The sequence below is a fragment of the Ciconia boyciana genome, chromosome 1 (assembly GCF_034638445.1).
Source record: "Ciconia boyciana chromosome 1, ASM3463844v1, whole genome shotgun sequence".
Classification (NCBI taxonomy): Eukaryota; Metazoa; Chordata; class Aves; order Ciconiiformes; family Ciconiidae; genus Ciconia; species Ciconia boyciana.
In genome coordinates, this window is record NC_132934.1 from 99234248 (window position 1) to 99247325 (window position 13078).

The 13078-nt window shown below is 47.1% G+C and overlaps 1 protein-coding gene across 1 annotated transcript; it reads left to right on the forward strand.

Annotated features, from left to right (window-relative positions):
- Positions 1-3806: 3806 nt before the first annotated feature.
- Positions 3807-11114, forward strand: LOC140647619 (uncharacterized). Its single transcript, XM_072852470.1, has 6 exons — positions 3807-3870; positions 8025-8363; positions 8652-8936; positions 9694-9796; positions 10009-10129; positions 10767-11114. The coding sequence occupies exons 1-6, from the start codon at positions 3807-3809 to the stop codon at positions 11112-11114; spliced, it is 1260 nt and encodes a 419-aa protein (XP_072708571.1).
- Positions 11115-13078: the final 1964 nt, after the last annotated feature.

A 13078-nucleotide genomic window follows, 5' to 3' on the forward strand; every position in this document is an offset into this window, starting at 1 on the left:
TGGAGTGGGGGAAAGCAGAGTTTGGAGTCATGAAAGTATCTGTTTATGTGCAGGACTGTAATTTCTTTTTAGCTGAATTTACTATTTAGCTGAATGTCGAATTGTGAAAAGCTTTTGTAGGTTTCTGCTTACAAGCACGATAGCACCAGAGACTGAGTGAAAGACGAAGATGTGGTAGCTTACAAGCAAAATACTGTACAAGAAATGAAGATGTTGTTGATTTATTTGTCTTTCATAGTATCAGAACGAGAACACCAAATGACATCCAAAGGCAGAACACTTAAAATCAATACATGTATTTGCCTTTGTGCTATACAAAGCCAGCTACTAAAATTCAATGCCATAAAATGCTATATGCTAGTGCTGTGGAGTTTGGCTTCATGTAGCAATTAAATGAATGTAAGCATACAGACTATGTGTAATTAACTGCCTGTTAGCTGGAAAAGAAGAGTACGTAATAGATGCAAACCACCTTTCAGGGAACAAACAAGCATGTGACTGAGGGGATCAGAAGTTTTTACTGTGGGTGAATAACATCCTAACTGCTGTTCTGAGGTTTCTTTGTGATTGTCTTGTGCTTGTCTGTCCAGTTATCTCTGTTAACAATTTGGCAGTAATTATTTGGAGGTTATATTTCAGATGGGTTTATACAGATACTTAATATTTAGTTTAATAAATAGTAGCTAGGCTATGAAATGTTGCAAATTTTGAATAGGTCTTGAGAAGTAAGAAATTAAAGTGGAATGCACTGCTCTATTTTGCTGCTCCAGTATGAGTGATATGAAGCAGGTTAACTTTGTAAGTGAATGGAAGCAGAGCATATTTTCAAAGATTACTCTACAAGAATGTTCTGAGCTACTATTGCCACCACCAAAAAAATGCCCACACCACAGAAAGCCTAGGTTTTTTCCTGTCTTGTGGCTGGGCAGTTATTGGTCTGACCCAACCCTGCCTTCGGCCACCTCCTGTCGCCGCAACAGTGGTGTTGATGCAAGGCATCTTTTTTTCCTAACAGATGGAAAGAGGGCAAGTGGGAATGCACCCTCCTGCTTGCCTCTTACTCGGGTAAAACTGGTTCTGGGTAATGTGTTTCTCTGTGCAAAGCAAATGGGATTATTTAGCCTGCACCTCTTGGCTCTGGGATCCTTTGATCTTGACATTAACCAGCTTGGGTTAAGGTTTTAACTCACGTAGGACCTTAAGACAGTGTCCTTTTAAACTGTGTATTTTACATGTATATATACTGGTATATCATAAAGGGTCCTCAGGCTGTATAAAATGTCCAGGTTCCTGTTTTGGCATGCCAGGCCGTTTCAGAGATGTACCGTATTGGTATTTGTCTCTGCCTGGGCACCGGGTTCCCGGTTCTGAGAGAGCAGTAGGGTGTAAAGGAATCACCCCAGCAGATGGAAGGGTGTAAAGGAATCGCCCCTGAAGATGTGACTTTGAAATGCAGCTGAAATGCTGCCCTTAGACATTTTACAAGTCACTGGCTGAAATAGGAAGAATACTTTTTTCTGAAACCACTGCTGGCAGAGGCATGGGACTAAATCCACCCAGTGAAAAGGAACTTTGTTTTGGTGATAGAAGATTGAAAGCATCATTCATCACTTCTCTGTTGTGTGACCCTGGGGGAATGATTCATCTACTAAATACCACACCAGTAAATTTTCTTATGAAGTCAGATATAGAAGAAAATATAACCTATTGTTTTTTGTTTAGTTTTCAGCATTGAGCCCTTGCAAACCATCTGAAATAAGAGAATTGCACTAATTGAGTGCATTTTTCTCTCTCAAAAATGAGACTATCGAACCAGGCAGATAAAAATCAAGCATTTTTTTGTTTTCACTCTTAGTATACCAGAAATTACTCATATTTTGGAAGCTATACAAAGGGCCTTCTCATATCTCTGCTGCTTTCATCTTTGCTCATATAAAGCTGTGTGTGAAAGGAGCACTGAACTCTTGTCCAAGCTGTTTGTGGATGGACTCTGTTGTAATCTGCTCAGCTTTGAAAAAAGCCATCTGAAATTTCTGGGAAGCCTGAGGGAATCCTCAGTCTAATGCAATGAAAAGCTTGCAGGAAAAAACCCCTACACTTTTAGACTAAAAATTAGAGATTTCTTTTTTCAATCAGAATATTTTATTTGATATTATACTTCAAATAAATTACAGAATGTCCAGCAGCTCATCATAAACACCCAGGGTTACATTTTAGGCTCAAAGAAACAGTTTGCCCTGAGCCTTCCTTGTCTACAGGAACGTAGCTATTTTCATAAGTGAGATTGTAGTGGGTTTTTAGCTGCCCATCAGCTGAGTAAAAAGAAACGCCTTTGTTTGCTACAGGTTTTTCTCTAAATACCAGAACCTTTACACAAAGAGGAGAAAAGGGGGAATGTCCTTGTATAGTTTTATGAAGATCTTTGCATATCTACTTCAGAACAGTTAATTTTAAGGGTATTAACTGTAGGCTGTCTCCTTTCTAGAAAGGATTTATTAATAGAAGCAAGGTGTCAGTTTTCTACTCAATGCTTCAGTATTTATCTATGTAAATAACATAGATAAATCCAACATTTCTTTCTGAAAATCTTTACAATAAAGATTTCTGACCACATCAAGATAATCAGAAAGCATTCTTCAGAGTCTAGCTCAGGCTGTATGGGGAAACCAAGGCCTCGCTGCATCACCAACAGAAAGTGCTGAGCTCCCTGCAGGCTCCTCTGGGGTGGAAACCTTCTGACTAGGATGTAAAAGAAGGGGGGCCAAATCCTGTGCCATGGCTAATAACATCCTAGCCCAAAGTGGGGTGATGCACCAGGCTCTCCAGTGCGCTCTGGCCCAGTGGAAGGAACTTGTGGTCATTGTGCAGTTTTAACTCCTCTCGTCTCAGGTTTATGACACTGCATCATTCTGCTATGGAACTGGCAGACATGGATTTGGAGGCCAACTTGGAAAAACTGAAGCCAGAAGCCACCAGGAAACAGCATCAGTGTTTCGCTAGTGGGACAGATGTTTTTTCCTGAAAGGTGAGTGAGGATGTCTGCAGGCCCTCTGCTTGATTCTCTACAGCTTCCTTCATTCCTTTAGCACATTTCTTCTTCCTTTGCTCTTTTTCTGGGGCATGGGATCCAGACCTGATGTTGTACTATCAACCAGTGCAATACCTCTGCTGCAAACGACAAAGTTTGTCCTTTGCTTTGCTGTTACTTGACCCAGCCACGTAGTTTGCCTCTTCTGGTCTGTTCAAGGTCGTTTCCTCTCCCTAATGTTATTCCATTTCATCATACCTTTGAAGATGCTGTCCTCTTGCCTGGATCAGCCCTCCACTGCTGGGCACCCCTTGCCCTTCTCCATCCAGGGTTGTCATGGGGCTGAGCGGGGAAGTAGGAGTTAGGAAGGAAGGAGAGGGGACCAGGGCAAAAGGGCGCACGCAGAGCCTGAGGGCAAGAGAGAAGGGGCTCTGAGTGGAGCCAAGTGGGGGAATGATTTCCCTGGGAAACCTTTCAGGTTAGCAATTTGTTAGAAAACAAGTCCTTAGGACTTGGTTGCTTCCAGGAGAAACACTTCTCACAAGACTAGCTTTGCAATGAGAATGTTATCTGGGATCTATATCGCTCTGTGGCCTCTCACTTCTGCACAGCATTAGCAGCCTAATTGGCTTGAGAAGTTTGGCCAGTTTGACAACCAAGCTACAGAGAAGATGTGCCAAGAGCTTGGGAAAAGGAATTTGAGGAGTGCTTGGAAAGCGTGCCACTTAAATGCATGAGCAGGTGTCCTGTTTTCCAACGTCTGCGGCGTTAATTAGCGATGGACAGTCCCTTTTTGCCCCTTGGTTGGTGCCAGCTGGTGTATGACATGAGACTGGCTATGGGTAATGCAGCCAGGGAAGGAGAGGGCTGGGCACAGCTGGGAGCTGATGCTTCAGGAGGGAGGTGGCACTGGGTATCATACTCCACGTTCCCCAGTTGGTTTCTGATCAAAAGTATAAAATCCCCATAACTTCCTAACGGAAGCAAACATGCTACCAACAGGAAACACGGTGGGGTGAACACTTTCAGTGATAACCTGCTCTCAGATTGTCTGCACAGCGTCTGCTGGGATGATGTCTGCCCCTCTTGGCTCAGCAGCCAGCATGTCTGGGCTTGCAGCCAGGAGTGAGCCGACATTTCCTTTCTTCCTCACTCTTTTGTCTACAGGTTGTGACCAGGAACAGGGTGCCCCTTGGGCTCTGGCAGAACTGAGAACAAGAAACATGAATCAACAGAAAGGGGAAGAAAATTAAAGTGCTGTAAAACTGCTGATGAACTGTCTTTCTCTTCACTAGTAATTCTCCTCTTTGGCATCAGCGGAAACAGCAAAACTAAAGCCTGAAAAAGAGAGTAGTCCCCAGAAAGTCATCTTTTCAATCTAATCCTAGGGAAGTTCTGCAGACTTTAATTTTTTTTTCTTCAGAAAATAAGAATTAATTAATTAAGGTCAGACTCGCCAGTACTTACAGTCCAAACATGCTGCTTTATCTGGAAAGTTGAAAGCATTGAGGTCTGGCTTGGACAAGTAGTCCTCCAGGATAGTTCTTTTTAAACAAACAACTGTACCTTCCAGGACCTCTGAGAAATGCCTGAAAAGAGAAAACCAGCCAGTTTCTCTTTGTGTGCAAAGTTCAGGAACTACATAAAGTAAAAGTTGGGGAGGAGGGATGTGGGAAACAAGAAGTTGAACAGATTCTGTTTCAGTAATCTGACCTTTTACCAGGACCTTTTAGAGGTGCAAGTGCCATTTTTGTATGTTGTTATTTTGTATGTGAGCAGGTGGGGGCATGTTTTGCCCCACAGCACACAGTTGGCCGGTAGGATCCTTGCCCTGTTCAAAAAGCAGTGAGATTCAGAGGGTAAAGGTTGTTGCTGTAATAAAAATACCCGAGCCCATTTTGCTGCCTGGATAATGAAGTTTCTCGAAGGGGAGAAGCAGGCACAATTTAAGATTGCACCAACCTCTCCTCTCACATAGGAAAGAAACTGAAGATATACCTCCACAAAACTCTTTGTGTGTGACCCTGTACTGGTGCCTGCCCCTGGGTCTGCTTTCCCACCTCCAGCCAGGCTCTGGGGACCAGCGAGAGAGGAGCAGATCTGCTCTGCTCTGTCTGCTGTATCTGGGGTGCAAGATCCACATTGCAGTGATATTTGTGTTGGCTGCTTAGCGCTAGCTAGGGCTGGGTGTTTTCTTGGGGCAGTGAGCTCATGTCCCCACCCGGCTGCCCATGTGCATTGAGCATGTTCACCTCCACTGCTCTTTGGCCCTCCTAACCCAGGAAAGTCCCTGTGTGACCTCTGCAGCATTAGCTGCATCCTCTCTTGTCCTTGTCCTCCCTTTCTTGTCTCAAGTTGCTTCTGCAAGGATCTCTGATGCTTGTTTTGTTGAGATCTTTTGGTTTGTCAATAAAGCACCCGAATTTGGTTGGCAATTCTGACTGTGGGAAAGGGACCATAAATGAGTTGCCATGGCTTTCTCTACTATGTGACATAGAGTTTGCTGAGGAGCATCACTTAGAGCGAGCCCCCAGGGCCTGCTGAGTCACAGAGAGATGGGTCCCAAATGCTCCTGTCTGGTTGCTCCCCTGGGATAAAGCAGCCCCTTCTGCCCAGAGCAGAAGTCTGGGAAAGAGGAGACTGAGATGGGAGCCAGCATCAGAGGAGAGAGATGATAGAGCCAGGGAAGGAGAAAGAAGCTGAAAATCCCTGAGGGGCCCTGTGGAAAGGCTCTTGACACTGTGGTGTGCACTGGTTTCACTTCCCTGCTCTTTGCCTGCGGTACAAATTGGTAATGAGAGGCTGAATGGAGCCCCTTCCCCTAACAGAGATGCCAGGAGGGATGTTCCGGAGTCCATCTCACCTTTTTATGAATTAATCTACAAAGTGTGGGGTAGGGAAGTGCAAATCCATGGAAACCTGCAAGAAATTGAAAACATTATGCTGCCCCTCCTGATGGAGGGAAGAGTCAAATTCATAAATAGCAGAGATGAACACAGACAGAATGTGTATGGTATTTGCTTCTCATATTTTCCTGTACGATAGCTTTCTCCCTTTCTTACAGAAAAACCCAGAAAAATTGTATAGAGTATGGTGGATATCCTTCTGTAAATACAACTGGAAACTTCACATGGTGCTTAATCTCACCACTGGATTACCATGTGGCTAGGAGCTGCACTGTGTGGTTTTACAGCAAAACCCTTGGACATGAGACCTCACCCCTGTGTCCAGGGGCACTGTTGCACCCCTGGCTTTCCCCTTCTGGAATTACATGAGATGCAAACACATTTAGGGTGGAGAGGCTTCAGCCAAATCTGTCCTCTGCAGAGACTCCTTTCATAATACAATTTGTGGTTTTGGTGTGCTTGCGGGTTGGGGCGAAGCGGTGGTGTGTGCAGGTGTCTCCACACTGCCCTCTTGGTGGAGAATCGTCTCCTGTTCTTGCTTGTGAGTCCCCTGTGCCAGGTCCAGGGGAGGAAAGTGACCTCCCCGGGGAGTCCAGGATCGGTGTCCAGCACGGTGCTCAGCAAGCCGAAGAGGGGGTGATCCACAGGCAGTGCCTCCCTGCCCACCCTTCCTTCCCTGCCAAAGAGAAAGGGAGCAGGAGTTGCCAGGGCCTGTGGCCGCTCGTTTCTTCCCTCTCCACCAGCCACCATCTGCGCTTACCAGGAAGAGCCCACATTTACACCTTGCGAGGTGCAAGTCCTTCTGATGGCACTTGTAGCAGAGCTCAGCAGCATGGGGCTAACAAGGGGCAACACCAAGCTTTGCTGCTGGGGGTAAAAAAAAAAAGGGAAAGCTGTTTATTTCCAGCTCTGGCAACCAGTGCAGTCAGAGGGGGATAAAGTCACGCTGCTAACCCGCAGCCAGTTTGCTGTTATCAATGATTGACCCAGGAGGAAAGGAAGTGTTCCTGCCTCGCTGGCCTCCAAGGAGTGCTTTGAAAAGAAGGCGCGAAATCTTCAACGGTCCCCCCGGGCATGCCAGCCGCCCTCTGAGGGACGCGGGGAAAGGGAGTGAGCTTTCCTGGGCAATTGCTCTGTCCCATGATGTTTTCCCCCCTGCTTTGCTGGGCTGAAATCTGCCTGCTGCTGCTCTGCGGAGGCTGCCAGCTGGAGGAGCCGGCAATAGGTGAGTGGAGCACCCTTTCCCTGCACAAGGTTAACTCCAGAGCAGCATCAGACTTTCTTGGCAAGCAGAGAGACCCGGATGCCATCCTGAATAAAAAATACTAATTGGTAACTGGAACAATAGCTAGTAATCTGGGGGTTGGTCAGCAGCAAAATCAGGAAATGCAGGTCAGAGAGGGCACAGGGCAGTTTGTCTTTGCACCGAAGCTGTATTTTCAGCCTGTATATTCCCTTTCCTTGTAAGTGTTGCTAAGCTCCTCAGTGCAAAGGATTGGAGCAGGTTTGCATTTCCAGTGCACGTCTGGGCGGTGCACGCTTCTGTCTCGAGAGGCTGGGGCAGGGGGATATCCCTCTGCAGCGATTTGCACTGCCTTCCAGCTGCGGGGTGCCCTGGGCTGCTCTGCCTCCCCCTGCACCCCTGCAGGTGCTGGCGAGAGGGGAGCCAGGATGCTCTCGGGAGTGAGAGCTGCTTTTGCTTGGTGGTTGCTGTGTGTCAGGTCTGTAGAGGACACCTCTGAGCTCCCAGGAACAAAGGCGAGCTAAGAGTAACGCACTGGGAAGAAGCAGGCAGACAAGCCCAGGGCTCGTTTGCTGTGCGTGCTAAGGAGCCTGCCTGCCCTCTGTTCCCATGCTGCCTTCCTCCCCACCATGGGAAATGTACAGCATAGGCGAATGATGTGACGGCCACCCATGAGACCAAGGTGTCTGAGGTCTCCCAGTGTGCCACATGGCCCCGTGGTAGAGTTCCTTGCTCCAGTGCTCTGCAAGATGGGAACACTGTGACTGGATGCTTCAAGGCACTATAGCCTTCCCCAGGTGAATTGTTTTTCCTCTTGCTCTGATTTTGGGGTTTGCTTCATTCCTAGGTTTGAAGGAAGCTGTGAAATCTGATAGCGTTATTGCAGCAACCCTTGGGGGAGAGGCAAATTTCTATTGCAACTTCTCACTCTCGATGGATGTTTTGCAAGTCACCTGGCAGAAGAGAAATGGGTCTTCCTTCCAGAACATGGCCACCTACAGCCCAAACCATGGGCTGAGGCTGATAGGGTCGTTTCAGAAGAAGGTGCGTTTCACTAGAGCAACCCTGAAGGCCTCAGCTATCACACTCCAAAATCTCACATTTGAGGATGAGTCCTATTACAGATGCATTTTCAACGTGTTCCCTCATGGCTCTTTCAGCAAAGATATATGCCTCAACATCCAAAGTAAGTTTTCCACTAACACCTTCTCACTTTCTGGCACTCAGCACAGGTCTGATGTAGTCAGGAGGTGGGTAAGGCATTATCCTCTCCACCGCATGGAGACTTTCCATGCAGCAGCATCTCCTTGGTGGATAGTTTCCAGAATTACACCACCTTTCCTCAGAGGAGGTGAAGGTAAATAAGCCAGAAGATGCTTTTGGATAAGAACCCCTGTACAAAGAGGTGAGCCATTCAGCTTTGACCGTAAACTCGCCACAGTGTGTAAAAAGTACCTTCTCTCTTCGCTCTTAGCAATTTCTGAGCTAACAGTGGAATATGAATCCCACCTGCCCACCAAGGGTCTCCTCACTGCAGTCTGCTCAGCAACAGGAAAGCCTGCCCCCAAAATCACCTGGCTGGATGAGAGAGACCTGGATGAGTCCCCTGAAATACACCACGTCCAAAACGCAAATGGAACAGTAACGGTGGCAAACAGACTTACCTTCTCTGCCAACCACCTCCGTGCCTTGGCCTGCTTTGTTGACCACCCGCAGGGAAGAAAAATGAAGGCAGTTTACCTGGAAAAAGGAAGGGAAGGTATGCTGTGTTTGTATGGAAAGGTGCAGCAGGTAGTGGGGAACGCTTAGGAAACGATGTGCAGTTGTGGGAGTGGAGATTATACTTACATAGGTCTCACTAGACATTTTTCTGAGAGTTCAAACCTCATGCTAGATGAAGATTTCATTATTTGAAACCATCCAGAAGACTCCTCCCTGTGGTACCTTTGTGTCTGTGTGGTGGGTGTGTGCATATATATATATATATACACATATAAAATAAATATGTAGATTTGTGTGTACATATGTATATATGTCTCTGTATGTTTATATTTCTACATAATCACTGATTTAGAGCAGATGCGATCAGCTCTCCAGTGGTATCTACAGCTGAGGCGTACCAGCAGAGCAGGCCCCTGGCTGTCGAATGCTGGGGAACAACATTTCACACGAAGGTCTTGCAGGAGGGTATGTCTCAGGAAGGATGGAAGACTTTCCTCATGATAAAACTTCTTCATGCAGAAAGAGAAACACAAATAGTTCAGGAGTAAAATGCTGGGCTTTGGTTCCCCCCATACCAGGGAAATGTGAGACATTATCAGTATTTATTTAAAAATAAAATAATTCCTCACCTACCACAGTGTTACGTTGTTACACTGTTCCTTTCTCTTCTTCAAGGAAAAAATGAGCACAAACTGATGAATCTTTCACTTCAGTCCCAACCTCTGAAAGAGGACATGAGAAACATGTTGACATCCCTCTATGTTCTGTGTGAACTTACTGGTTTCTTTTTGTAGGTGTTCAGAAGACCATAATCATCATGGTGGTCTTAATAGCTGTGGTGTTCTTAGCAATCTTGATACATTGCATCATGAGACTAATCAACAGAAAAAGGAAAAAGTAAGAATAATTTCCATTTTCTTGCAAATGACATGGCTTGCCTGTGTTCACCTTGCAATTTGCCTTTCTGTTTCCTGTTGGTTTTTTTATATACCTGCCTTGGAAACTTATCCAGGTGGTAACAGCACCTTTAAAATAGCAAGGTTCACTCTAAATGCCAGGAGGTTTCTAAGCATTATGTGACTAGTTAATGTTTTGGGTTTTTTTTTCAGACTGAAGAGACGTAGTGCACCCAGAACACCTGCAAAGAAGAAAGGCTTACACCAAGACCTAAGCGAGAAAGCCATGAGCCTCCACGTGCCAAAGGACCAGCATGTCGTTTACCAAAATGAGGTAATGGAAATGCCCAAGGCTTCCAGTAATTACTCACATCCTTCAGAAGCCTTGGCAACACTTACCAGGAATGTGACAGAACCCTTCCATTGAGAGCTGGGGTCCGTTCCTGCTGCCATGTCTTTGCTGCATGGGACAGCCACACGGGGTAGATGACACCACACATGCCCCATCTAACCTCCAGCAATGCTGGGGAAGGCCTGGAGCGTGAAGGAGAAAAATTAGTCAACAGTTAGGTGGAAAGGCATGGAAGAGGTACTGGAAATGCCCAGGAGGCAGATGGGGTGTCCCTTCTGGACAAAGGCGAGGGAGCTCTGCAGAGCTCCGGCGCTGTAACTCGCAGCCTCACGCAGAAGTTTCCCTAGAAAAGTCTGCCCTGCCCCACTGGTCACACAGGCATGAAGGTGCTCTGGAGGGCTGGTGGCGTCCACAGACAAAACCAGTAAGTGATCACAGCTGGGAGTCACCCCCACTAACCACTTTCCTCTGACCTCCCACAGGTTCCCTGTCCTCCTTGCAAGCTCTTGCTAGTCCTGTGCTGTGAATGGGAGCCCTCTTGTCTTCTCATCACTTCTCTCTGCCAGATAACGTAGAGCTTTGTCGTGGTTACCACAGCACTGTGCTGGGTCTTTTGCAGGAACAGACACCAGACTCCTCACCTCACAAAAGGCTACCGGGTCTGAAGAGACACCTGAGAGAGAAAAAAACCTGCAGGCCCTTGCGTTCAGAGGAAGCGGAGAACCTGAACAGCAACATCCCCGGCGTGTTTGAGAGGGGACCTGTTGGGTTATGCGTCAAGGAGCTCGGCTGCACACCAATGAAGGAGGACAGAGAGGCAATGGCAGGTGGGAGAGTCCAAATAAGACCCCACCCCAGCTGCTCCCCAGCCCAGCACAGGAAGGAGAGACATCAGCCCACTGAAGGCCCACCTCCACAAGCCCAGAGGAGCACAGGGGCCCAAGGGCCGGTGGGGAGTCCCAACTAAGGACTCCATGGAAGGGGCACCTTGCCCAGACCCCTCCCAGGGATGTCCCAGGAAATCCTCAGCCCCAGGGTCTGGGTGTGAAACCCATCCAGATGAGTCACCAGTGGAGCACCTTTCAAACTGAGGGGGTCACTGCCTAAAGGGGTATGGACACATGATGGGATGCAGGGAATAACATTTTGGGATTGCACAGGACTTATTATGGGATGCTTAGAGGAGGAACCAAGGGTGAGAAAGGGAGGAATCAAGGGGATTTGGGGATGAAAAAGCCTGGGAAAATGGAGAGATAAAAGGGTCTGGTCGCATGTATGTGGGACGCTGGTCAATACGCTTGTCTGGCTGTGCCCAGCGCCTGGTCACCATGGTCTGTCCTGTCTTCTCATTAAACTCTATTTCTAACTCTTTTCCTGGGTGAGGGACTCCCTAGCTGGTGTGCATGTACATATGGGGGCCTGGTGCTAGCAGCTGGGCCAGGACCATGGGCCAGCGGGCACATCTGCCTGGGTGCCAGCGACTGGGGAGACCCGAGTGAGGGAAACCAAGTGCCAGCCACCAGCGTGGACCAGGGTCAGAGTCTGTGTGTCTGTGGTGCAGCACCTGGAGCGAGCGCGGGTGAGCATGTGGGTGCCAGCAAGGATCAAGCCAGACAAGCTGATGAGTAGGTGATGTGTCCCGGGAGGCCCTTCGACGTTTCACAAGTAATCAGGGGGGAGGATCTGTGCTGCAGATGCAGGAAGACCCACAGAACTGTACCAAGATCAGTATTTCGACAAAAAGTTACGTTTTTAAGGGCTTGAGCTGGAAAGCTTCCCTTCCGGCTCTCTGTATCATTACATGAGGTGTGTTTAGAAATGTCCTTCCAATGTATTTGCAAAGGCTCTTCTAACAGCTTTTGTCACGGTGCAGCCTCAGCGCAGAGCACGCACTTTCATAATAGCAGAGTACCCTCTAGTGGGAGAGATCACGAAGGAAAGTGAAAACACCTCCCATGAGTCTTCCATTAAAATACTAATTCACGAGTGGTATTTTTTTCCCTTTGGACTTTCAAATAGTCTTTTGGTATCCAGCAACCCTATCCCAGGTATCAAGAAATTACAACCACTGTACCCAAAGACATTCAGGAACAACACAATAAAATGACTTTACGAGGGTTGTCCTGTGGCAGACACTGACTGTGGTTGTTGGAAGAGAAGGTATTGAATGGGACTAACAGAAGGAACTAGGCATTTGTCTTCAGTCCTGTCTTGCTCTCCTGGAGAAAGAGCTCTTGCAAAGGACCAGGGAAGGAAACGTGGAAACGTTCCCAAATCTGTTCTCCAAGCTGCCAGGCTGGCCTGAGATGGATAAAAAGGTTTGCTGGAGGAGAAGTGGGAATGGCAGGCATTTGGTAGTACCTGGGAAGGCATCTAGGCTGCCCAAATCCCTCTGACAAGTTCTGCCCAGGGTTGCCTCCTGAGAGAGCTGGATTTTCTGCAGCTGGGCTTCTTAGAAAACAATCTCAGGCTTCTTGACCAAGGGACCTTTAGAAGTCAATCTCAAGTGATGTTTTAACCAAGAGTAGCTCAGCATTTAAAGGACAACTGTTCCCTGCATTCTGAAAATCATGTGCTGATTCAGCTTGCCTTGAAGTTTGTCATGCCGCATGCATGTAGGTTACACTGAGGGACTTCAGCTTGGCCTTCCTCGAATGAGAGTGTTCTGAGATTAAATGCTCATTAATTTTTTTTTCTTGCAGAGAAATTATCTGTGTTTTTTTTCTGTGGCAGTCATGGACACATATGTGATCTTCAGTTGTGGCTATGATTGGAAGCCGTCAATATATGTATATAAATACAACAACAAAAGGAGAGGCGAGTGAGTTTAAGTACTGCTTTTCAAAGATAACTTTTTCCCAGGAAATAGAAATTGTAAATGTCCTGGTTTCGGCTGGGATAGAGTTAATTTCTTCCTAGTAGCTAGTATAG